Source organism: Spinacia oleracea, chromosome 6 (assembly GCF_020520425.1).
Source record: "Spinacia oleracea cultivar Varoflay chromosome 6, BTI_SOV_V1, whole genome shotgun sequence".
NCBI classification, from domain to species: domain Eukaryota; kingdom Viridiplantae; phylum Streptophyta; class Magnoliopsida; order Caryophyllales; family Amaranthaceae; genus Spinacia; species Spinacia oleracea.
Genome location: NC_079492.1, coordinates 132,080,775 through 132,108,170, shown reverse-complemented (window position 1 = coordinate 132,108,170; position 27,396 = coordinate 132,080,775). Strand labels below are relative to the sequence as shown.

The following is a 27,396-nucleotide window of genomic DNA, read 5'->3' as shown; positions in this document are numbered from 1 at the left end:
AAGGGAAACTCACATTAGTAATGTAGTCTAAACGCATGTCCCGTCTTCGTTACATTGCACTAGTAAGGACCGCTTCATGGGCTAGTATGGGCACTCCTAGTATTAGTAAACCATCAATCTCTATTCCGCTGGATGTATGGTGAGCGATATCCACACCAGGGATCACAAGGGAACCTAAGGCCGTCGTGGAAAAGTACGTGTGCCTGGGTCCCACAAGCTTTTACGCACATATCACAACAACGGGGTTTTGTCAATGACGACTCCATAAACTAGTAAAAAGCGGCTAATTGCCCAAATTAGTCCAATTTCACTTAATATTGCTTTCCACACATCCGCGAGGAGTAAGGAAAGACCCTAAACCCGCTTTTCCGACCCCGCCTCACAGTTGCGACTCCACTGGGGATTTTTATTGAAATACTCGCTCAAGTAGTAAGGGGACCTAGCCAAAGGGAAATATATCGTTACGCCGCTTTTATTTCCGTATTAAGTTGGGACGATCTGAAATTTCAATGTAACGATTAAACATGACAGAACCGGCCAGACCGACACCGAATTCTGGCTTTCTTGGCATGTTTCATCTCGGAAGTCGGGACTAAGGACACCTACTAGCCCCGGGGGGTGCACGCGCGTCGGATGTGTCCACTCGACACATTCTCATCGTAGCATATCCACCCAAATCAAATCTCTTATCTCATAGGTCCATTCTCGTTACGCGGCACTCTAGCGTTTATCGGATAGGCCTTGATAAAATTCGTCATAAACCCGGCTACTTCGACAAAAAGCCTGTTGGGGAATTGGCAATAGATCTGGTACCTTTATAAACACCCAGCCTATTATCGACCATAGAGGCTTACATAAAATAAACGTGTATATTTTCAAAATCCCGCAAAATCATGCTCGTTGTTAGTTTCATGTACAAATTATGTGCTATGTGGGAACGAGTTAACCAGACGCAATGTTTAAAGTCAATGATGTTAAAATAATTAATAAAAGTGCTTAAACGTTGCAAAATAAATAATTTAGCTACAAATCGATTAAAAGGAAATTAAAGGCATAGAGACGGACCAAGGCGCAAGAATACTTCACGCCAGCCCGCTCTGCGTCAAAGAGTTCCCACGCGCAAACCTCTGCGCAAGAATTTTTTAACGCTGTATTCTGGTACCAAAAAGTAAACAATTCTTGCAACTGGGCGTAAAATAACAAACGCTTTAGAAAGTAGGCGCAATCATATTCTTGCGCCCAGCTCTGTGCGCGAGAACTCTCTAACGCGCAAAGGTTTGCGCAAGAAATTCCATGCCTATTTTTATTTTTACCAGAAGAGATTTCGTACCTTTGAAAAGTCTATATATATATATATATATATATATATATATATATATATATATATATATATATATATGACTAATTCAAACGACCAAAACGCCTTCGTTCCAAACGATACGTTGGTCTAGTTAAAAATGTCCAAAACAAAAAAAAGAGCAAATTGAAAATTGCATCAAAGGAATTTTTATGGAATTATGTCGGTCAAACGAGTCATGAAATTAATCCAATTAGCATTTACAAATTACCCCAAAGGCTAATGCGCACGAATTATACTCTTGTGCCGGAACGCCAGACATTTGAGTGCACACACACTCAAGCAAAAAAGGGGCATAAATCAGTAAAACATAAAGCTATGGATAAATCGGAATGATGAAAATAAAATTCGCGCAAATTGACTTCTTAGAACATATGCAATAATTAAAACCGACTCGTAAGTCGTTATTAGCTTTCTAATGACACTATTGGGCGGCCTAATACCGTCATGGTAACGAAATAAATTCAACGTTCACTAAAAGCAAAATTTTCTAAAATAAAAGAGGAAAAATATGTTTTTGAAAAACAATTAAAAAAGAGATTTACACCAAATTAATCGTTATAATCGCTTAATAATATTCGAGGCAAAGGACGAGTCAAGTTGAGTCAAAATTCCCGGCCGAGTCTGTCACCCTTCATGTGAGTCATCCCTTGAGTCTATCATGTCCAATAAAGTCTAAATCAGCGTAGCCTGAATCCACCTAGAGTCATAATCAAATTTGTTTCCTAAGAGTTTAAAATGAGTTAAAGTCTACCAATTGAGTCATCATTCACCTAGAGTTACCTTCTAGAGACTCTCCACACACTTAAAGTCCGTCCCCTAGAGTCCACTTGCACCTAGGATAGTTTCCTTAATCGTGATCCCGTAATTTAAATCAAACCCGTAAAGCCTAAAGTCAAAACACTAAAACGGTCATAAAAAGAGTTTTGCAAAGAACTGTGAGGCCTATAACCTATCAATCCGTAGGTCTAACCTTATTCCACCATCCAGAGTCAGTTTCAGCCCAAAACAATTAGCAGATTGAAAGTTATAGCTGTTGCAGTCCAACAGTTTCGTTAAAACCCGTTTTTGTGTTTCAAGTCAGTCTAACCTTTGATTCCGAGTCGTCCGAAATAGCATGCCGACATATTGCAAATAATTGGCATGTAGTTATAGATATATATCATTCACTATCTAAAAGGATTATTGAGTCAGTCCATACCTCGAAATTAATAAATTAACATTCTTAATTTATAAGCGATTATCATATTCTGTTTTCATCACCTAGATCCTAAAAGTATGCAAAAGTCAACGCTAGACCATGAGAGCATTATAACTCTCATTTGACTACTAGACACATAATTATTGCCCAAAATGCATGGAGTGCAAACATCCGGCTATCGTGATATGCATGGAGTGCAAACATATTTGAGTCAAGCTAGTCGGCCATAGGTTCCCTTGTGATCCCTATTATGGAGATCTCTCAACGTACATCCAGCGGAGTAGAGAATGAGATTTCGAGGGACGTTTACTAATATGGGGAGTGCCTAGCATTAGCTCATACGATGGTCCTTACTAGTTCATTGCGACAAATAAAAGGACATGCATTAGACTACATTACTAATCTGGTTGATTTTAATGCACAGATAATTAACTAAACAACGTCAAGGAGTGATTTACATGAATTCAAGGTACTTAGCAATAAACCGGTTTGTCCAGAGATTATCTTATATAGGCCTGATTAATAAAACAGATTATACGAACAGATTTATAGGGCGAGGAAAGCAGTAAAAGGTAGATTTTAGGTTACAGTATAGCGTAGGCTATACTTCAGTTCTCAGGAACACTTACCACTTGCCTTAGCAGAGCCTCCTTTTAGCTTTAGAACAACCTTTGTACTGACTTTTAGATTCTTATCCTTCCTTCAATTCCGGAAGAGTTTCCTTTTAGATTCCTTGGTTTTGGCTTATGAATTGGCTAGAACATCGGTAGTAATTGGGATGTTTTGAATGCTTATGCGGGCAGAGTTCTGCTTAACAAGAGTTAATACAACAAAACTATTACGAATACGGGACGAGACTTTGGTTGAGATTTTAGAATACTGGAGAGGGAAGAGAGAATTTAGAATATCAAAGAAGTGAGACTGAATTGATGATGAAAAACGGGGTGCAGGAGGGATGTATTTATAGTGTAGGTAGTCGAAATAAGATAGACATTTTAAGAGTTCGAGTTTTGGTGAAAATCAAATGATAGCGCCAGAAAAAGGTGGCGTTGGCCATGTGTGCGCTAGAATAAAGTGGCGCATGCCACTGTAGCGCTAGAAATATCTAGCGCACATAATATAGAATTTTGAAGAGTTTGAATTTTAGTGAGACTCAAATGGGTGCGCCAGAAAAAATTGGCGTTGGCCATGTGTGCGCTAAAAATTTCCAGCGCGTACATGTCAGAGCTAGAAATTTCCAGCGCTGGTAGATCTGCGGATTTTCAGAAAATTCAATCTTTAACAGCTCATAACTTCTTCATACGAACTCGGATTCTTGCAAATATCTTGTTGGCCGAAAGCTACAGAATCCAGCTTTCCAATGCCGCTGGTATCAATGGGCTTCGTAAATATCGAGTTATGTCCAAAAGAGTGGAGGTTGTTCCATTTTGGCAAAGCCCAGGTAAAAGCCTTATAACTTATTCGTTTTAAATCGGATTTGGGCTGATGATAAGTCTATGTAAAGCTTATTCCAAGGCCTATACAATCATGTGAGTGCATGATCTAAATCATAATTTATAAGACAAACTTTAACTTTGTAAGGACGTATCATTTGCTAAACGGGCTAACGAGCGTATCTAGGCACTCGTAAGCATCCCATGTAGAAAAAATCAGCCCGAGACTTTGATTTAAATCACCGCAAAGAAACACAGAGAATAACCCCTAATTATTCCATACAAATCATTGACACTGACTTTCACTAAAATATTGAACTTCCACATTCAACTCAAAAAAATGAGGACATTCTAACAACACCAATTTAAGCATAATATAATCGACAAAATATCACAATTACTACATAAAACACACTATTTTCTAGTGAAATTCAACAATTTCATAATAAAAAACATGAACCGTTCAGCATGAAACAAAGAGTAATTTTCAATTTGCACAAATTCAGCAGGAACTCAAACAGAAGAGCAAGAAATGAAACACTTTTTTGCTAAATCCACAAAACCCTAAGTTAAATTGCCTAAAAAACCAATTCAATTCGCTTGAAATGAATCTCCGCCCTCCCCCTACTCCTTACATATATCCACTTAAAAAAACATGGAAAACACATCCAAAAGGGTCCTAATTATCACACCACGGAAATTCAATATAAACCCATAAATCACAAAATAAAAATGGTATAAATTAACTTGCGGAAACACTAAAAAAATGGAAAAATACCCTAATTAAAATAAACTTCACCTAGAAACATTCAGCAAACATTAAACAAAGAAATTAATACCAGAAAACAAAAAATTTCATTTCAGATTTTGAATTTTTGAAAACAAAAGAGAGAGATAAAACGAAATCATTAAATCATGCTATTCCAAAGATTAAGCAACTGAGATTGTGGTTACAAACCTATCGCCTCGCCCAGCGCCACGACCGCCTCGCCCAGCGTCTCTACACCTTTCTCTCCAACTCATAGAGGGACATGACATGCAAATCAAAAGTGCAAAAAATTAGTTAAACAACAATTAATCCTGAAACTAAACCCTATATAACCTATCTATTCCACAAATCGATATTCTGCATGAAGTAAATTCCGATTTATAAACCCAATAACATGAATTGATAAAACCGTAAAATTCTAAATCAAGTCCAAATAAGGCTAATTTAAGACAAAAATATGGGAATATACTTGTGCATTAATATCGAGTCCAATCGACGGTGCTCGCCATTTTTGAACAAATCTTCCTCTGAGTTAGAAAATAGGTGAGAGAGAAAGGCGAGAGATCTTCCTGGTGTTTATTTTTCTGAGTGTTTTCGCCATTTTTTGCTAAGATCTTCAAACTAGTTGGAAATGAGGTGGATCATCGCCATTTTTTGAGGAGAGAAAGGAAGGAGAGCAGCAAAATGAGAAGAGAGAAAGGAGAGATAGGAGGAGAAACAAAAGGAAATAGGTTTAAAGAGAGAAATGAGAACGGCGGTATGAGGGGAGAGAAAGGAGCAACAAAACGAAATAGGGTTAGAATTTTAGTTGTTACTCTTAAGGAGAGATATGAGGAGCTGGGCTTTGAGAATGAAATGGGCCCACAATTACTCGGCTTTGAGAAACTGGATTTTGAGAACGAAATAGGCCCACCATCTGAACTTTATTAAAATGAAAATGAGAATATTAATATATATCTCTATTATATAAGTGAAGAGAGTGTTTGAGTAAATCCACTTTTGGTGTCCTCCAAAGATTTTACTAAACTACTCTCTACGTTATTTAAGCAGAATTAGTAATTTTCAACACTGGAATTTAACAAAGAAGGAAAATTCAGTTTACAAACTGAATCAGCAAACTGTAAACAAAAAAAACTTTAATACCATGGCCACAATTTAGGAGTAGAATCCTATCAAATTAATTAACTCCATTGCCTAAATCAATTAACTTAATTGTCTAATATTTACTAACCATAAATATAAGATATATATGGCTAAATATGATATAGAGAATAATATATATAAAATCTCTATTATATAAGTTAAGATGTGAGGTTATTTTAGTAAATCCACTTTTGGTGTCCCCCTTGGATTACTAAAATACCCTCCACGCCTATAGAATAGTGAATATAATGACAAACTACCCAATAGAAAAAACCCAAAAAAACATTTTAATCCGTCTAGCCCCTTAAATAAATTCTTACCATTTTAATCAATCTGTTTATATGTGTTTTGCTCTATCTAACTTATATGTTTCTTATATTCGCACTCATCACAATTATATTATATTTTTTACATGTTATTTCAGCTTTAAATGTAATAACACAAATTTGTTTCTTATATTCGCATGCATCGCGTGCATATAAGACTAGTAGAATATATTGTAGCCAACAAAATCATAAAAAAGAAGTTTAAAAAATCACTTTAACAACGCTTCATATGCATCCGCTAATACAAAATAATGTAAAAATTGGATGCAAAAAGTTTAACAACACATTTTTAATATAGCTTATAATGTGCTATAAAAGAAACATTTGAATTATCCTAATAATACCTTTTACAATGCTTTTGAAAAGCGCTATTAAAAGTACATGTTACTTTTAATAGTGGAGCCATCAACAACGCTCCAAGAAGCGCTGTAAAAAAAATATTAAGCGCTATTAAAAGCATTTTTACACTATTCACATATTCTACTTTGACTGTTGTTGGTAATTTATATGTCAAATAAAACATAGTCATGTGGGATCTTATTAGATTCGTTTCAATGTATATTTTCAAAATATCAACTTTTTATAATTTTTATTTGAATAAAATTTAATATATTAACATTCAAAATTGTGCATTATATTGACATACAAAAAAGTGACCAACGTTGCGAGTATTTCCAAACAGAGGAAGTATTAAAAATGAATTCATGAAACTCGTCATATTATTATACTAGTTTCTGCCCGTGCGATTGCATGGGTCCTATCAAAAGTATAAAAAACGCTTAAACGATGTTATTAATTAACTAAAATGTTTATTGTGTGCCAATACCAAAATGTACCTAAATATTTTATGTGTCTTAAGCAAAACATAAAACCCGAAGTAAGAAGCTAAAATAACGAAGCAATTAAGTTGATTAACTTAATAAAACCCTAAATATTAACTTAATTATTCTTATTTCCATTTTAATTTTCCAATTAATTATACAGGTAGACTTTAGGTGATTTTTTTTTTTTTTTTTTTGCTGATTTTAAGTTGTCTGAATTTTCTAAAATAACGAAGCATGAGAGATGAGGATTGGAGTTTTGAAACCCTCACATTTCTCATCACTCTACTTTAATAATATAGATATCAATCAAATCGCCTTTTCTTCTCACCATATCTCATTAGTCAATACTTAATACTTCATTAGTCCAAATTACTTTCGTTAGTCCAAAATTTGCAAATTATACACGTAGGAAGAGTTGTACCAATCATCCACGTAGTTTTTAATTTTAAATTATTTTTTTAAGGGATTACTTCTTCAATTTTTATTTTCCGCTTAGTTGTATGGGCCCCGAAATTCCAATAATTACCTATTTAATTAGATGACCACTTCTCATTCTTTTCCCCTAATATTTAATAAACCTTAGCAAGTAGAACTTAAACTTGTCACGTTAAAAGCCATTAAACCTATTATCCTAACCATGATAATAGGGCTTTGAGCAATATCACAAGATTCACCACTGATGATGAATTTTTTGGTTTACAAACAAGTGAATATCAAATCAAGTTCTATTCCAAAACTGGTAGATCATAAAACTAATCTCAAGGTTTCAACCATCATATTAAGCTTTTAGTTGAGTTGGTATTTTTTACATGGTAACGGAACCGCTTCAATTTAAACTTAAAGGACTTTTTTTTGAGGGGCGTGGTAGAGTATAAAACTAATCGGTCAGTTTAAGCTTTTGATTGATTTGGTCATTTGACAAAAAACTACTATATAACTGATTAATGGTAAACCCGCTCGTGAATGGATGTATTGTTAAAATTATTTCAAAGTGAGCATTTTTAATAAAACAATTAGTTTATTTCAAAGTGAGCATTGTTAAAATTATTAATTAGGGGTCGTTCAACATCATATATGATATAACTTGAATCATGAAAAAATAGGACTCTATATTAAGTATGATGATTTTGAAATATGACAATAAATAACTGAAAACTATTTTTTGTAATTGCCATATTTTTGTTTTCAGTTTTCTGAAAAACATAAAAAAAGGCTGATATCGAACGGGACCAATAGAATTTTGATTACTAATGCAAACATAAAAAGAGTCTCATTTAGATGCAATAAAAACAATAAAAAGATTACGGTCTCTTCGTGATTTACCCCACAAAAAATATTTTAAAATCTTTATTATTTACAACAACATTTATAGTACAACTCAACTTATAACAAAATATTAAAATTAAAAAAAAATGTGAACTTTTGGAGGAAAAAATGTAGTATAACATATACAAAAGTTCAGAAAAAATAAGTTCTTTTCATATATTTTCACGCACAAATAAGTTTAATTTAGGCAAAATAAGTTTTTTTTCCCATATAAAATAATAAAGTTAATATTAGTTCAAATAAGTTTTAGATAATATAGGTTCATACAAAATAAATCTAATACTTCATAGAACGAAGCCGGATTATATGAATTTATCTGGACTTATATGTACTTATTTTTGCTGAAAAAATCTTATTTGTGTGTTAACTTAAGTTAAATTCAATTGAGCCATATAGAGCCTAACTAATATAAAGTGTGACAGTTAAATAAGCATTAAGACTTTTACAAGAATATGTAATTTTTATTAATTAATTTGTTCATTTGAAATTTCCACTTCTTGTTAATTCTAATTTGTTGGTTTTTTAAAGAATACGTGCACTTTCAACTTTGATTTTTTTGGTTAGGTGTATGGGTCCCAAGAAGTTTATTAATTAATAAATACATTAATAATTATTTGATGACCACTTCTCATTTCTTTCCCCTTATGTTATATATATAAATAAATACCCTAGAATGTATAGCAATTAAAACCTATGAAACTCATTTCTCAAAGTTGGCAGAACTAACCATGGGATTGATTTTGTTGTTGGTTTCTCTGCTCTTTGGCTATGGTGCAATTGAACTCCATGCCTCTCATTATTTTGATAGTCATCTTCAAAGTATTCCTTTTCCTCGATCCCTTATTTCTGATGATCAACCATACAGAACCGCATACCATTTCCAACCTGTAAAGAATTGGATTAATGGTACGTACGTTGTTTCGATTTAATCCTATGATATTATAAATGCATGTATGCATTTTATTCTGTCTCACCATGCATTCTTATATGTAATTGGACAATAATTAAGCCCCTTGAACCCTCACCTAGTCACATATATATACTTAATTTAATTTAGACATATGAATCTGATGCATGGGCGTCTCATATCTCTTTATTACAATACTAGATTACCTTTTGTTGTCAATTTTCCTAAATTTATTTGTCAATGTATATTCTTGATCTAACGTAAGTTTTCTTATTTTGTCATGTGATGGTGAAATGCGTAAATGATGCATTATGGATTTCTGAAGATCCCAATGGTTAGTTCTCCCTCCACATTTCCCCCAAAGTCAACTCGATTAAATGCCAATTTTATGTGTTTATAATTTAGTTTTCTTTTAAAATGTCCTTATTAAAGATGATCGAGTTGAAGAGAGGATAGATATAACAAAACTATTATAAAAATGTTAGTTTCTAAAAAAATTATTTTGTGTCATAAACTTTATTCGCTTCATCGGATATGGTCAAATTTTTCTAATTTTTGGTTATTTGGTATTGTTTTCTATAAGTTCTTTTTGCTTTGTGTAGTCTGGTTGTGTTTTGTGAGTGCGTTTTACTTTTTCAGATATGGTCTAATTTGGTCTGATCTAATACGCAATAGGTGAAAAAAACAGAACTTATACGAAATATTGAATATTGAATATAGACGTAGCCACGTAGGGAGTATAATAATTTCAATCATGAAATAAAATATTTATGTGACGGTATATCATACGAAGTACTCCGTATATGGTTAGTTTTGTACAATATATTTATATTTTGGCATATTACTACTATATAATAGTATTTCTTAAAATAATTAAAATTTTAGGGAGGCGTGTGCATTATCCCTAATAACAGGTCGATGTTATGTCATTACACATTAATTAACTAATAATTACAATACTAGGAAGCTTGAAACATGTTTGTTGAAGAGTCTTGCATTGGATGAAACTTCCAATGTGTTAAAAAAAAGCTAGTATTGATCTCGTGCTATACATGTTTTTAAGGTCAGTGAGTTTAATTTTTCAATTCACATATGACTAAAAGAGTAAATGTATTTTCACTCCAAGAATTTGTATCTTTAACGACAACAAATTACGACGCGTTAAAAATTCTGTGGAACAACCGTCGCAAATGTCTTTTACGACGGTTAACGACAAGATTTTCCATTAACGACGACCCCCTTTTATGACGGGTTCGCGACAGGAAATCCGTCATTAATCAACGATTATTGGCCTTTAACGACAATTTTTTGTAGTGTTTATTTCATGTTTCACTTAGAAAAAACCGCGGAGACAATAATATAAGTTGGTATATTATTTGAAATTAATAGAAAAATTAAAAGATAAAGAAACATTAAATTTATTGAAGGTGAAGGAACATTAATTTTCTGGTGGTGAAAATGCAGGAAATTGGAGAAATGGAGATAAAATTTAAAGAAATAAAATAAAATGAGAAGATGTTGTCAAGGAGATACACATGCCATGACACTTCAAATTACTTGCAAATATTCATATTATTAAATATTAGTATAGATTGTCTTCTCTTACCTTGTGTTAAGAAATAAATTAAGAAATCCGAATCTCTACTCCAAAATTATTTATCGCATTTTAAAAGAGTTGAGCATAATATTCATAAGACAACCGATGTTAATATTAAAACTACAATTATTTTACTGGATATATAGTATAATTAATAATTTTGGATCGGGTTATTTTGGGTCTTGGGTCGTGATCAGGTCGGGTTGTGTCGGGTCACTTTATCACTCGGGTGCAGGTCGGGTTAGTTATCGATCGGGTCACGTCGCGTTTTTTTTCCATTTCGGGTACAAGTCTGGTTTGAGTCGAGCCATGTTCTGGTCGAGTTCAATTCGGGGTTGTGTCTTATATAGTCGGGTTTAAATCAGTATAGCAATTAATCTCAGGTTTTGGGTCAAGTTCGAGTCGGATAAAATGCAGGTCGGGTTCACTCTCGGAAACAATTAAGATCGAGTCAATATCTTATTTACTCATCTCAAAATATTCAAGCGTAAAATATTTACTCCACAGGTGGAGTCATTAACAAGTTATGTGGTAAAAATCGAGGATCAAGGTCATTGTTGGGTCGGTTATCGGGTTCAGATCATTGTTCAGTCGAGTCAGTTCGGTTATCGGTTATCTATCGATCGGGTGTCGAGTTCAGGTTCGGGTCATACAACATCGGGTTAAAATCGGTTATGGGTTTTTTCGGGTCGGGTTTTGGGATACTTGTTTTACCAAAATTTCAGGTCATGGTCGGTTACGGGTTCGGTCGATTTATGTCGGGTTTTCGGGTCGGTTTAGTTTTTGATAGCTCTAATGGCCGTCATGTTTCCTAGGTTCCTTAACTATTGCATCATTTAGATTTTTAAATTATTTGGAATACACCTCTGTTCATCTTTTGTGATTCACATTTAAGAAAATGTAATAATGTGCGTTTTTGTTAGATTTCTATCGATATATATTTTCTAAATACTATTTTATTTATATATATAGTTTGAATATTAAGAGTTAAAGTCATTTGTTAGAGAGTTAAAGTCAACCGTAGTGCGAAGAAGAGTATAAGTTTTTGAATTTTTTAAAATTGATCCTTATTTTGTTATTGTTGTCGTCGTCGCAGGACCAATGATATACAATGGAATTTATCACCTATTTTACCAATACAACCCGGACGGCGTAGTATGGGCTCCACCGGTGTGGGCCCACTCAACATCAACCGATCTAATAAACTGGACCCCACAACCTATAGCCATCCAACCAGAAATGGACGCCAACATAAACGGAAGTTGGTCTGGATCAGCCACTATACTCCCAGGAAATATACCTGCAATGCTTTTCACTGGACTTAACCCAAAATATGAACAAGTTCAAGTTTTAGCCTACCCTAAAGACATAAATGACCCTTATCTTAAGGAATGGTTTTTGGCACCCAATAATCCAGTCATGTTCCCTACGCCGGAAAATCAAATCAATGCCAGCTCATTCCGGGACCCGACGACGGCGTGGAGACTCCGAGACGGAATATGGAGAGTACTTGTTGGGAGCAAGACTGGAACAACTGGTACTTCATTACTATTCAAAAGCAAGGATTTTGTTAATTGGGTACAAATTAAGGAACCTTTATATTCATATAAACTTAGTGGCATGTGGGAATGCCCTGATTTTTTCCCTGTTTATATAAATTGTAAACCAATTGGTGTTGACACTTCTACAATTGGTCATCATGTTAAACACGTACTTAAAAATAGTTTGGATGATACTAAGCATGATATTTACACAATTGGGACTTATTTGCACGAGAAGGAAGCGTATGTGCCTGATGTTGGTTTTATGAATGAGTCGAGTTTGAGGTATGATTATGGTAAATATTACGCTTCCAAGACATTCTTTGATGATGTTACTACAAGGAGGATTTTACTTGGTTGGGCTAATGAATCCTCCAGCGTGGCAGATGACATGGAAAAAGGATGGTCCGGTATTCATGTAAGATTATTTACGTTACCTCTTTTTTTTTATCTTATAATAATAATTGATTCGTATGTAGGCTAATTAATTTTTTTATTTTTATTTTAAATTTGAACTTAAAATGTAATGCAGACGATTCCTAGAAACGTTTGGCTTGATTGCAGTGGGAAGCAGTTGATCCAATGGCCAGTTTCAGAGATCGAAGCTTTGAGAGAAAAGCCAATAAGTGTACCACACCAAGTTCTTAAAGGAGGATCAATCATAGAGCTTCATGGTGTTACTGCTGCTCAAGTAAGCAATCTATTTACTTCTTCCCTCTGTTTTTGTTTGTTCTCATTGTATTAATACAAATTCTTGTAGGAGACCATCTGACATTTATTTAACAATTAATCAAGGATGATGATATAGGTCGCAAGTTGCGACAACAAAATGTTGTCGCAATCTTACGTGTCGGCGTTTCATTGGTACATGTATGCACCACATAGGCAACGTGTCATCAATTTTTTTTACTATCAATTGAATATTTTTACTATGAAAATATATAAATAAGGTAGTCGATACAAATCAGGAAACAAATATTTATTATATTTATAGTAAATATATATTTCTTTTTATCTTATAAATTACAAATTAAAAAAATAAAAATTATAATCTAATAATATATATTTTGTGTAATTAAAAAAAGAAATCGAATTAACTTAAAAAATACACTAAATGATAATCTAATAATATATGTAAATAAAAATTCATAATTATACATTACTTTAAAATATTATTTTAATTTTAATGATTAGGTTAGTTTTAGGAGTTTTTTCATAGTAAAAATGCCGTTCGTCTCTCCAGCCACACGAGCCAGTAGTTCTCAAGTTCATCTAGATAGGAAGAACGGCACTTTAGCAATACGTCCATTGAAGAACAATTTTAAAAATTGAAATTCACTCTTTCTATAGCTTTTTTTTGTGAATTTATGGCTCTTAATTTCATCTGGGTGCTTTGTATTTCTGTATTTCTTGTTGTTTTTTGCTTGATTTTGAAATTGGATTTAAAAATTAGTGTTTATTTTTGTGTGAAATTATGTCTATAAATTTCATGTGGGTCTATTAAAGTTGATGAATTTCTGCGAATTTTTGCAGTCCTTAATGTATTTTAGCTTGAATTTGAAATTGATTTGCCTGATTATAATTTGGGTGCATGGAAAAGACGAAGGTGGATGAACAAAATTTACAAAACCAATAATGGCGAAATACTTTTCCTAATATTTTATTTCCAATGCATTTGTAAATTATATTATTCAATAGGTAAATTGGAATATAATTAAGATTTTCCTACCTTTTTTGTAACATGTATAATAGATTATAAAATCTAAATATTTTAGTTTCCAAATACATTTATGACACATAGGCGTGCCATGTCACCATTGTGACACGGCTTAAAGGTCGCATGTTGCGACCTTTATCATTTCCGAACAATCATATCAAATGTAAATGTCGCTAATTTTCTACCCATATATGCAATCGTGCATAATATAAGGCGTTGTCTATGTCAGACCACATGTCATGTCACCCATTTCCTACCCATCTTGCATACTATGTAGTATTAGGTCCAACATAAGATATAAGCACAATCTGATATTAAGTAAATGCAAGACGGTTGAATTACTTGAATATGACTATATGAGACTAGTTGTTCTATTAATACTTCGTATTTCCTCATACACCATCTATAGGCTATAGCATGTTTGGTTATTTTAGGTTGAGTATGTTTGGGTGTAAATTTTACAGGCAGATGTAGAAATATCATTTGGAATTCATGATTTGAAGAATATTGAAAAGTTCAAGGCAAGTTGGACGGACCCACAATTGCTTTGCAGTCAAAAAGGGACTTCGGTGAGTGGTGGGCTTGGCCCATTTGGATTACTGACTTTAGCTTCCAAAGGCCTGGAAGAGTACACTGCTGTCTTCTTCAGGGTTTTCAAAGCCCATAACAACAAATTTGTTGTCCTTATGTGTAGTGACCAAAGCAGGTAATACCTCTCTTAATAATACGAAGTATATATGTTAATTTATGTTAAATAATTTTATTAATAATGTTGTTATTTTTAGGCTTTATAAGTCAATATAGTTGGTTTATTGTTTGTTAATATATTTTGAGTTGAGTCCGGATCCTCTAGAGTTTTAATAAAACTCTACAAGCTAGAGTTGTATCTAAACCATACATTTTAAAATCAAGGGCTCATATTGATGAGAAAAAATAGGGAGAATTTTGGAAAGATAATATATGAACCATTGATTTTGCATTCAATGGTTGATATGCTCAAACTCTACCTTGTAGAGTTATTTTAGAACTCTAGAGGATCCAAAACCATACTTTCTCCATTTTTTTTAATTGCACCATCTTGGATTTCACGCTTGACAATGCACTATTTTAACTATTAATATCTCTCATTATACATTTTAAAAAATTATAAAAATTTGATAATTTGAAAGTATATTTTGAGACGAATCTAACAAGATCTCACATGAATATATTTTTCCTTACATATAAATCACAAAAATTAAATATATTAGAATATGTGAATAGTGCTAAAATCAAGATGGTGCAATTATTAAAAAATGGAGGAAGTATATTTTAAGGATGATGATAAATTTCACAAGTTGCGATAACATTTAGTTGTCGCAATTCTACGTGTCGGATTCTAAATGGTACTATATATAGGCGCCATGTAGTCTGCGTCATCAAAATATTTTTACTATGAAAATATGTAATTAAGGTAGTTGATAAAAAGAAGGAAATAAATAAATATTATATTTATAATAAATTAGAATATTAAGAATTTCCTATTTTTTTTGTAAAATGTATATATAATAAATTATATAAGTTAAATATTTTAGTTTTCAATTACGTTCATGATATATAAGCATGTCATGTCATCATTATGACACGGCTTAAATGTCGTATTTTAATTACTATACATTATATTTTGCAGCTCTTCTCTAAATCAAACTCCAGATAAAACATCGTATGGAACTTTTGTAGGCGTAAATCCTATTCGTGAAGGATTGTCCCTAAGAATATTGGTAAGATTTATTTTTATTTTTTTGACGTCTATTGTTCTTAGTAATGAAAGGAGCATATTCATGTAACAATTTATATCTAACCTAACAAAAATCATTATTAATTAGCTAATGAACAAAATGTAGCTATTTAGCCTAACTCTTACGATGTGTGTACACTACAAGAAATTGATTAATTACCAACCGCTAAAATTGGTTGGTAAAACGCGAAAAACGGTTGGTAAAAGATTTTGCGACCGCCAGCGGTCGCAAAAAAGCGGCCAGTTTTCACCTGGACGGTAATTTAGGAAACTCCAACTGGAAGGCGGTCGCTAAAATTTACCGACAGAATTAGCGACCGCCACCTAAGCAGTCACTAAATTAGTGACCGCTAATGCAGTCGCTAAATTAGCGACCGCCTTGACGGTCACTAAATTAGCGACCGCTTTGGCGGTCACTAAATTAGTGACTGCCTTTGTAGCGGTCACTAAATTAGTGACTGCTTTCGTGGCGGTCACTAAATTAGTGACTGCCTTTGTAGCGGTCACTAAATTAGTGACTGCTTTCGTGGCGGTCACTAAATTAGTGACTGCCTTGGGGGCGGTCACTAAATTAGTGACTGCTTTTGTGGCGGTCACTAAATTTGTGACTGCCTTTGCGGTCGGTAATTATGCAAATATCATTTGCAGCCAATTTTGTAAAATCGCATATATACCTGTATTATATGCCTGTATAAATATTATATATGTACCTGTAAATATTATATATGCCTGTATATATACGAATTTATATAAATTCTGTAAAATCGTATGAAACCTGCTCGATGTTATAATATTAAACATGTTCAAAGTCATACAACAAAGATTCATAATACACATAATGTTGTTCAAACATGTTAATACGAAAAGTTGTAACTAGTTCAAACTAATACAAGAATACTAACTACCTAACACAAAGGTGTCCCGCCTCCGGGTGGATCTCGAGGGTCCTGCGACTGCGAGAAAGGAAAACCAGTACACTGACTGAACATCCGCTCGTAAGACTCCATTGCCTTTTTCATCTGGGCGGCATGTTCTTCTCTTTCTTGTCTCTCCCTTTCTCTCTCTTGTCTCTCCCTTTCCATCTCCCTTTGGTGCTGTAGTCGCTCTGCTTCTCTTTCTTCTCTCTCCCTTTGCCTCAAAAGTAGATCGTCCTCCATAGCCTTTAACATCTGATTTTTTGTTGTTTCAAGCTCAATGGATTTTTGGGTCAACTGTTGTTGAGTCTCTTCCAATCGAGATGACATTTGAGAATAAATAGATGGGGTGTATGAGCTAGAAGAACTACCACCCCTTCTAGATGGTGCAAAGTATAGAGAGGCTCCACTACCCAGCCCGGGAACCTTTCCCTTCTTTCTCCCACCTACTGTCTCAAAGTAGATTTGGTTGGGATCTTTAGCAATGCCTTTTTCAACACATTCAGCAACATTTTTTTCATAGTTTTCCTACAAGAATTAAAATGATTATCACCCATGCATAAAAAATATATTAAATGGAGCACATTTAAACTTAAAACGTGTTTCATAAGCTTTGTTTGAACTTGCTAAGTCACATTCAAACGTAGTTTTCCTACAATAATTAAAATGATTATCACCCATGCATAACAAATATATTAAATTGAGCACATTTAAACTTAAAACATATATAGGCTAAATAAGGCATTTTCGCTCCCATTTTTCAAAAAAAAGAACTAAGGGCTGATTTTAAACTTAAAACATGTTTCATAAGCTTTGTTTTCACTTGCTAAGTCACATTCAAACGTAGTTACTCACATCTAAGGCCTATTTGGTCGTTATAGGTCATATATTGCCTAAAATGTCATTTTCTTGCCCAACTTTGAGCTAAGGAACCAAACTTGTCATTTCAAACCATTTACATGTTTTATGTGGCATATTCAAGGTTTCTAAAACCGATTCTAAGCAATTTAAGCACATTTAAGTCATATTTGGTCGATATAGGTCATATATAGGTTAAATAAGGCATTTGCGGTCCCATTTTTCAACTAAATCACGTATTTCTTGTTGGTGGTGACAGATTGATCACTCTGTAGTGGAAAGCTTTGGAGGGAAAGGAAAGAATGTGATAACCGCAAGAGTTTATCCAACAATGGCAATATACGATGACGCCCATTTGTATGTCTTTAACAATGGAACAGGGAGTGTTAGAATCACTTCATTGACTGCTTGGTCCATGAAGAAAGCCCGAATTGCTTAATTAACTTGAATCTTTCATGATAACACATCGAGAAATACTCTCGTTATTTGTGTTTCATTATGGAGTACCACATTTTTACAACATTCTAAACGTAATACTACGTGCTACGTATCTTTCTAAAATGTGCCACAATATATTTAGATTTGTGCTTTTTGTTGGTTACATATTTTATTTTAAACTTTTTTGTTAAACAAATTTCGGGTACGGTATACCTCCTCCATTCTATTTTAATTGACACACTTTATTTTAAGAAAAAGGTGTCAAAAGAAGTTAATAGGCAATACTATGTATCCCTACCGACTAACTCACAAACCACGTATCCATATACCCAGGTAAGGAAGAAATTAAAACAAAATATTGATGACAAAACTTACGAAAATAAAAAGTGTGTCAACAAATATTAATGAAAACGTACACACTACAGAAAATGGAAGTGGGTTACAATTTTTTTTATAAAAAAAACTTTCCCTAAAAGAAAAATGTGTCGACTAAAACAAAACGGAGGTTTCGCATGCATAATTAATTAAAGTTTGACTTTCGAGAGCCTACAATAATAAAATTAAACGATACCTTGTCCACTTGAAATTGTGAAAATATTCTGCATTGTTTTATGGCCTTAACTTTCTTCATTATGGCCTCTTGAGTCTGTAAACACTCCAGGAAGCAGCTAGGTTTACTTAGTCTAATCTTAACCATTGATTGCAATTAATTCACTAAAAAAATTTGTATCTTTAACGACAATCTAATTATGACGGGTTAAAAATTCCGTCGCAAAAGCCTTTTGCGACGGGGCTAACAACCAAACAAATTAAGACGGGAACAACCATCGTAAATGTCTTTTACGACGGGTTAACGACGAGATTTTCATTAACGACGTCCCTCTTTTATGACGGGTTCACGACAGAAAATCCCGTCATCAATCAATGATTATTGGCCTTTAGGGACGAGATTTACTGTCGTTAATGGTACAATTTTTTTGTAGTGATTGCTGAGATGCAGTGCAAAATAAGAAAACACAAAATGGAAAAAGTCAAGTATCTTCTAGATTATTGTATTTTATATTTTAGGTTTCTAAATTATATAATGTTACATTGGCTAACATAAATAAATCCATAAACTTTAACATCATTAATATAATATTGCATGTTAAAAAAACCCTTATCTTATACTTCCCCCGTTCTACAATAGATGCATCATTTCTCATTTGTGCACTATTCATCAATCAACTTTGACAATATTTTTTTCACTGTTGTGTAAGAAAAAATATAGTCAAGTGAGATTTTGTTAAATTCGTATTAATGCAAGGATTTCAAATATCAACTTTTTATAATTTTTACTTATACGCATTTAGAAATATTAATGTTCAAATAAGCGCGTTGGCACACGTGCAATGAGAAATGATGCATCTATTGTGGAACGGAGGAAGTATTGTTATACTCCCTCCGTTCTTGTTTATTAGTTTGTGGAATATTGAACAATCCACTAAAAGAAGACCCCTTGTATGTGAATCTCTAAAGAATCCCTAAACCCTAAACCCTAGAAGAGAGAAAAAATTAAGAAAATATAGGTAGGTAAAGTGTTAAATGTTACTAAATTAGAAAATAAAGGGACTACTTGCATATTTAATTGGAACGAAAAGAAAATTACAATTGTAATACTTCCTCCGTTCCAGAAATATCGCACCATGGTTGACTTTTACTCCTCTAACCATTACTTTGACTCTTAATATCTCAAATCGCGTGCAAATAAAAATTATAAAAAATTAATAATTTAGAAAATATATATCGATATGAATCTAACGTGACCCCCTATGACTAAAATTTCCTTACGTATGAATCACAAAAAAATTTCAAAGTCGTAGTGTGACACTACAAGAATTTGTATCTTTAACGACAACCTAATTACGACGGATCAAAAATCCCGTCGCAAAAGCCTTTTGAGACGGGGCTAACAACCAAACAATGACGGGAGTAACCGTCGCAAATGTCTTTTACGACGGATTTACGATGGATTTACGACGGGATTTCTATTAACGACGGCCCCCTTTTATGACGGGTTCGCGACAGGAAATCCCGTCGTTAATCAACGATTATTGGCCTTTCGCGACGGGATTTCCCGTCGTTAATAATACAATTTCTTGTAGTGTGAATAGTGTAAATTAAAAAATAAATGGTGCGATATTTTCGGAACAGAGGAAGTATAAGATTTTGTATAACGTGTTATCGAGTATTCCGTAGTAGTTTACGCAATCACACAAGTGCATCTATCATCTATTTTTATTTATTTTTAAATAGTTATTGGGATTGTAAAATACAGTAGGCCTCAACTAGCAACGCCAATGGCTTAACTTGTACAAAATCAAGATTTCTTCCAAAGGTCAAAGGTCTACGGGTAGTTCTTGCACAATCAATTAAGTTCATCCACATTATTGGCATACATGTAAGATGTAACACCACTCCTTCAAAACAAAGGTAATGTTATAATATTGTGTAGAACAACTTGGGCACCACTCCCATCATCAAAAGTGTGCGTTCAATCTCTCTCTTCATTTAAAAATATAAGTTTTATGTCCATTGAGTTGTAATTAGGTCATATCAAGTTAATATGTTTCTATCAACTTTAATCAGGTTCAAAAAATTCCGACCGATAAATCAGTTCAACTCGATAAGACTAGGTTCATCTATCCATCGATCAAAGAAAATGCACCCTTAGTCTTGAACTCTGGGAAATCGGCAAAAATATTACTACCTCCGTTTCAGAAAGATATTTACAGTTATTATTTGCACAAATATTAGATAAAAGCAGGAAAGTCGGTTGAATATAATAAAATATGGATAAGTAAGAGAAATGTGTAAAAATGTGGGCAGGTGTAAGAAAAAAATGAATAAAGTAAGAGAAAGTGGGTATAAAATGGTAAATATTATGGGGTAAGAAAGGTAAAGTTAGTAAATTTTCATGTTAAAAAATAGAATAAAGCAAAGTGTAAAAAACATTATGAAACGCATTAATCGTAAAGATTTTTTTGAAACGGAGGTAGTACCTTACAAGAAAACCAAATATCAAAAGCCGACTAAAATTTATCAAGTTTCTTAAACAAAAGTTACTCTAAAGTCCCTAATGACCCAACAAAATAACAAATTAAAATAATAAATAATCTGAAAAACCTGATCGAATAACAATCTATACTGAACCCGTAATTACATGATCCACATAAATTATTACTTCGTGTAACGGAAGCAATAAAGAACGTAAATGAAAAACAAATATAGATTTGACGTGGTTTACTAATAATGTGTTAGCTATGTCCACGGGCAGAGGAGACAAAAACTTTATTGATCTTGAAGAGTACAAATTACAATATACAACCAGGTTATGACTTATATAGTTTATATAATATTCTAACATAAATCACACATGTACGTACTAACTTAGCTTGTCATAATTTCATGTTACGAAATCATGCGGAACCCTTAAGCTCTTGCACGTAGTATAATTGTTTTTACGGATTTTTCATGAAATCCCTCTCAATTTTCACGAAATTCACCAAATGCCCCTCGACTTTCAGAAATTCACCAAATGCCCCTCACCTTTAACATAATACCCAAACTACCCTTACTACTGACGCGCCGTTAGTCCTCCGTTAAACAAATTTCAAATTCACCAAATGCCCCTTAATTTAAAATTAATTCACCAAATACCCTTAATTTGAAACATAATTCACCAAATACCCAAAACTGAAAATTAGCTTTTTAAAGTCCAACGACTAGTTTTGGGTTTGGAACGTAGCCGTTGCTTGTTGTTTGGTTATAACTAAGCCTGATCTGAGTGTTTATTGTAGTTTAGAAATTGTTTTGTTGTAGTTTCATCTCATTTTTGTTGTCATGACTCATGAGTTTTCATTCAAAATCGTCATCCACACACAATGAGTCCACATATAATATTGATGTTTGTAATCTTACTTTTTGTAATCATGAAGTGAATCAATCTAAGAGCAATTACTTGTTTTTGTAATTATCGTTCCTCTTTGAATTTATAATTTGGAGACAACTGTATGACTAAAACCTTCCTCTGTTTTTGATAACAAAGTCTGATTCTTTCTCAAACAAGCGAACTCACATATACGTAAAAGGGAATGATATGCTCAACAATTACATTCCACCGAGTATATACGCATATCTACCATCATATGCTGCATTTACAAGTTGTCAATCTAGAAACCAACTTTGCCAAAACAAGTTTGAAAAAGAAAGAAGAAAAGAAATTGAAAAAATAAAAAATACAACAAAAGAATAAACTGTACAAGAGGTATAGTGTATATTCCTGGTTATTAGCAACAAAAATTTTTGACGCTTTAATATATTCTCCTTTTATAATTATAATTAGGAGTAATTAATAATGTTGTGAAATGAAAACAGGTTCGCTGCAATGGGAGTGGCTGCTGAGAATGGCTGCAAGTGCGGTGCTAACTGCCAGTGCGACCCTTGCACCTGCAAATGAAGACCTTCTTCTCAAATTAAAACCCGTTGTTTCCTAAACAGCTAGAGCCCAGAAAAAACACACAACACACAGACAATCATACCCAAAACACCAAACTAGTGTAAATTGATTCCAACTATCGTGGATAACTGAATGATATCGTCGAAGGTTATAAGGAACTAATTCACCCCAATTTGAGATCTTAGTGATTGCTTACAATAATTTCTCACAGAATAATGAGAATTCTCTAATTCATTTCAAAAATTTATAATACAATCAAGAGTTTGAGTTAAATTAATCAAGAAATTAACAAAGCCAAAACCCTAAAATTTGGGGCAAAATAGTTCATTCAATTTTATAATATCATAAACCCTAAATCGAAAAGAAATATACCACACTAGAGCAGAAATTCACTCAAACCCGAAGAAATATGGACGGTGGTGGTGGTGAGAAACGAGATTGCTGCTTGGTGATGGTTGAACACAAGTGGATCCCCATTAGACGGTGGTGGAACGGTGGCAATATTTTGATTACGAAGCTCTCTCACTCTTGGTGGTCGGTTTTCGTTGATGAAAGGAGATGGTTTATAGATTTGAAGATGTAGTTGAGGAGTTTGAATGTTGATGAACAGGGGAGAGAGAGAGGCAGTTTGAGAGTCGCCATTTTTTTCCTGAATTGTAATGAAGAATGAAGTGTGTTTAGAGGGGGTAATGGCGCCCAAAAGACAAATAAGGGCAAAACAGTAAAGTGTAGCTAACGGCGACTTTAACGTCCGTTAAGTGTAAGGGTAGTTTGGGTATTATGTTAAAGGTGAGGGGCATTTGGTGAATTTCTGAAAGTCGAGGGGCATTTGGTGAATTTCGTGAAAATTGAGGGGTATTTCATGAAAAATCCGTTGTTTTTAAGGCAAGTTGATTTCAAGGTCATCCATCAACATGTACTCTTACTAAGCTAGCTTGCTTGTTAGGTTGTAAAACTAAAGCAACCGTTTTCTCCTCCCAAATAATAAGGAGGGCAGTAACTTTGACCTTGAATTCTACTACTATTATAGACGAGTATGGGATCCGAAAAGTCCCGACAATTAATCAATAACGAACCGCCATCTCTTTTCTCCTATATATATGCCCTAGTAGTAGTACTACGTATATACTAGTATAAAATCATATTACAACCCTAAACAATTTAACATTAATATAACAAAACTCATCTACTTTCCTACATGGCTTTGTGTTACTCCACAAAGCTAGTGATATTGCTTCTGGGTGGCTCTCTTCTCCTTGGCTATGGCGTAATCGAACTCCAAGCCTCTCACCACGTCCAAAATGCTACAACTCTTGATCAATCTCTTATATCTGCTGATCAACCTTACCGGACCGCCTACCATTTTCAACCCGTTCAAAATTGGATGAATGGTATATATATGTTACTTTCACTACTACTTTACGTAGTATACTTCGCATAGTTAAATAAAGTTGGTAATTTCATGATTTGAAAGAACTAACTCTTGTTTTCTTTGCATGCTTACGTGATGATGGAATGCGCAAATCATGCAATTTTGGATATGATGTAGATCCGTGTGGTTAGTTTCTTATACCCTTCCAACTTCATCACAACTCCCTCAATATAATTAAAATTACTGTTGATCGATCATTACGTTGCAATTTTTTAACTTTTACTAGACGACTTAATATCAAATTCACACTTTTCTTTACCTTGCTCTGACGTATCCTGCTTTCCATGGATTGATCAATCTTTCTAGGTCATACGTACATTCTCTTAAATTTTCTATTGTTAGAAAGAAAGAATCCTACATAATATTGTCTTAAATTCAGGACCAATCTTTCTAGGTCATTACGTACATTCTCTTAAAGTTTCTATTATTAGAAAAAAAGAATCCTACAAATTAATATATAATATTGTCTTAAATTCATCACTGTTGGTAGTAACTAGTAAGTAGGGAGCAGTTGATCGATAACAAATGATATCACATGCATGCAACAATATACTCCCTCCGTCCCTTAATACTCGATCCGTTTTGACTTTTTGCACTATTCATATACTCTATCTGTCCCAGAATAGTTGTTACACTCTCCTGGGCACACAGTTTAATGCGATAAGTAGTAGTGTGGTTATCAATTATTATTTTATTGAAAAAGTAGAAATGATATGAGTTAATGGTATATTTTTTTAAGTGAATGAGAGAGGGTGTGGGGACAAAAAAAAAAGATTTAGTGGGAAGAGAGAGACAATATAATAATTATGGGTCATTCCTAATTTAGAAGTGTAACAACTAATTAATCTGGGACGCACGAAAAAGGAAAGTGTAACAACTAATCTGGGACGGAGGGAGTAATTCACTTCGACCCTATTTTATTTCTAGTGTATGAAACGAATGTTAGTATATAATATATTGTTGGCTTCATCTTAATATACATTTTCAAAATATTAATATTTTTATAAATTTTTATAATATGTAATTAAAGAAATTAGTGGTCAAAGTTGTGCATTGACAAACGTGTCTAGTCAAAACAGGTCAAATATTAAGAAACAGAGGAGTAAGAAATTCGATCACGTAATAAAATTGAATATTTGTTGCAGGACCAGTGATATACAAAGGAATTTATCACCTATTTTACCAGTACAACCCTATTGGTAACGGGTCACCCGATGGTCCTCGTGTATGGGGCCACTCAACATCATTCGACATGGTCAATTGGAGTCCACAACCACTAATCTTAGAACCACAAATGGTATCCAACATGAATGGAAGTTACAGTGGATCCATTACTATAATTCAAGGATATATACCAGCAATTCTCTTTACTGGTATAACCCCCCAAAATGAACAAGTCCAAGATTTGGCCTTTCCTAAAGATATATCCGACCCATATCTTAAAGAATGGGTTTTGGTACCCGAAAACCCAGTAATGTCTCCTACACTAGAAAACAACATAAATGCAAGCTCGTTTAGGGATCCGACCACGGCTTGGCGGTTGTCAGATGGCAACTGGAGAGTGTTAATCGGGAGTAAGATAGATAGACTTGGTTTGGCTTTATTGTTTAGAAGTATGGATTTTATTAATTGGGTTCAAGCTGACGAACCATTATATTCATATGATCAAACTGGTATGTGGGAATGCCCTGATTTTTTCCCCGTTTATATAAACGGGTTTCCAATTGGAGTTGATACTTCTGCCATTGGTCCAACTGTTAAGCACGTGCTCAAAGTTAGTTTGGATGATACTAAACGTGATATTTACGCAATTGGTACGTATGATACTACCAAGGATGCTTATATTCCTGATGCGGGTTTCTTGAATGACTCAAGTTTGCGGTATGATTATGGTAAATATTATGCTTCCAAAACATTTTATGATAATTTAAAGATGCAGAGGATATTACTAAGTTGGATTAATGAGTCATCAACTGTGGAAGATGATATTAAAAAGGGATGGTCTGGGATTCATGTAAGATGACGCTTTTTACCTTTCTTAATTTCTATTCTCTCCATAAAAGATTAGGAGAGAGTACTATTTTTGACAAGGAAATTTAATTTAAAATTTAAATTAATGCAGGCTATCCCAAGACGAGTTTGGCTTGACAAATCAAGGAAGCAATTGATCCAATGGCCAATAGCAGAAATCGAACGCTTGAGAGTAAATCCAGTCATTTTACCCACCCAAGTGATCAAAGGAGGATCAACTATTGAAATTCCTCGAATTACTGCAGCACAGGTAAACATAATACGATTCACATCTAAACTCATATTAATATTTGTGTGTAACATTTATATTTTGGGTGCGTGAACGCTTGAGAGTAAATCCAATCATTTTATTCGAGTTTGTAACATATCATATCATACAAAGGCAGGCGCTTAAGATTAATTTTAATTGTATGCTTCTAAATTACAGGCAGATGTAGAAATATCATTTCGAGTTAGAGACATGCCGATAATTGAGAGGTTTGATGCAAGTTGGACCAACCCACAATTGCTTTGCAGCCAAAAGGGGCCCACAGTAAGTGGTGGGCTAGGCCCATTTGGGTTACTGACTTTGGCGTCCACGGGCCTGGAAGAGTATACGGCTGTTTTCTTCAGGATTTTCAAAGCTTATGACACTAATAAATTTATTGTTCTAATGTGCAGTGATCAAAGCAGGTAATCAATGGAACTTTTTTTTTCTTGTTAACAATGTACTTCTCGAAATAATTTCATGGACATGGACATGGACATGGACAAGGACAAGGACAATATATAGTTAATATTGTTGTAGACTTGTAGTATCTATTTTTTGAAAATAATATTGTGTTCGATTTTACTTATTTGTTATCATAAATAAATCTGTAGGTCTTCTTTAAATCCAACACCAGATAAGACTACATATGGAACTTTTGTGAATGTCGATCCTATTCGTGAAGGGTTGTCTTTAAGGGTTTTGGTAAGAAAATTTACTATTATATCCTACATGCTACATGCATGTGTGTATTTTTTCCTATGAGTTAGAGTAATATTTTCAAAACGTGTGTTTTGATAAGATTTGTTCATGTGAAGCGCAGATTGATCACTCCATAGTGGAGAGCTTCGCAAACAAAGGGAAAAATGTGATCACGGCGAGGGTGTATCCCACATTAGCAATATATGACAAGACTCGTTTATATGCATTCAACTATGGCGTAAACAATGTTGATATCACTTGGTTGACTGCTTGGTCTATGAGGAAAGCTAATATTGCTTAGCCCAATTCTTACAAAATTTACAAATATACGTATAAACCACGGAGGAGCTTTACTCCT

At 33.7% G+C, this 27,396-nt stretch overlaps 2 protein-coding genes across 2 annotated transcripts; both read left to right on the top strand.

Annotated features, from left to right (window-relative positions):
* The first annotated feature begins 9,072 nt into the window (after nt 1–9,072).
* LOC110785838 (fructan 6-exohydrolase) lies at nt 9,073–18,273 on the top strand. The gene is made up of 7 exons (XM_021990349.2): nt 9,073–9,285; nt 9,612–9,620; nt 11,980–12,842; nt 12,957–13,115; nt 14,606–14,847; nt 15,811–15,901; nt 17,950–18,273. The coding sequence occupies exons 1-7, from the start codon at nt 9,108–9,110 to the stop codon at nt 18,127–18,129; spliced, it is 1,722 nt and encodes a 573-aa protein (XP_021846041.2). The 5' UTR covers nt 9,073–9,107; the 3' UTR covers nt 18,130–18,273.
* Nucleotides 18,274–23,768: 5,495 nt separating this feature from the next.
* On the top strand, nt 23,769–27,395 carry LOC110785828 (fructan 6-exohydrolase). Its single transcript, XM_021990341.2, has 7 exons — nt 23,769–24,017; nt 24,176–24,184; nt 25,204–26,072; nt 26,181–26,339; nt 26,517–26,761; nt 26,951–27,041; nt 27,160–27,395. The coding sequence occupies exons 1-7, from the start codon at nt 23,825–23,827 to the stop codon at nt 27,337–27,339; spliced, it is 1,746 nt and encodes a 581-aa protein (XP_021846033.1). The 5' UTR covers nt 23,769–23,824; the 3' UTR covers nt 27,340–27,395.
* The last annotated feature ends 1 nt before the right edge of the window (nt 27,396 follows it).

Coding starts and splice junctions, on each gene's coding strand:
- LOC110785828 (XM_021990341.2), top strand. CDS start 23,825: ATGGCTTTGTGTTACTCCACAAAGCTAGTGATATTGCTTCTGGGTGGC. Junction 26,762..26,950: donor ATGTGCAGTGATCAAAGCAG/GTAATCAATGGA, acceptor ATAAATCTGTAG/GTCTTCTTTAAATCCAACAC. Junction 27,042..27,159: donor GGTTGTCTTTAAGGGTTTTG/GTAAGAAAATTT, acceptor TGTGAAGCGCAG/ATTGATCACTCCATAGTGGA.
- LOC110785838 (XM_021990349.2), top strand. CDS start 9,108: ATGGGATTGATTTTGTTGTTGGTTTCTCTGCTCTTTGGCTATGGTGCA. Junction 12,843..12,956: donor AAGGATGGTCCGGTATTCAT/GTAAGATTATTT, acceptor AATGTAATGCAG/ACGATTCCTAGAAACGTTTG. Junction 15,902..17,949: donor GATTGTCCCTAAGAATATTG/GTAAGATTTATT, acceptor TGGTGGTGACAG/ATTGATCACTCTGTAGTGGA.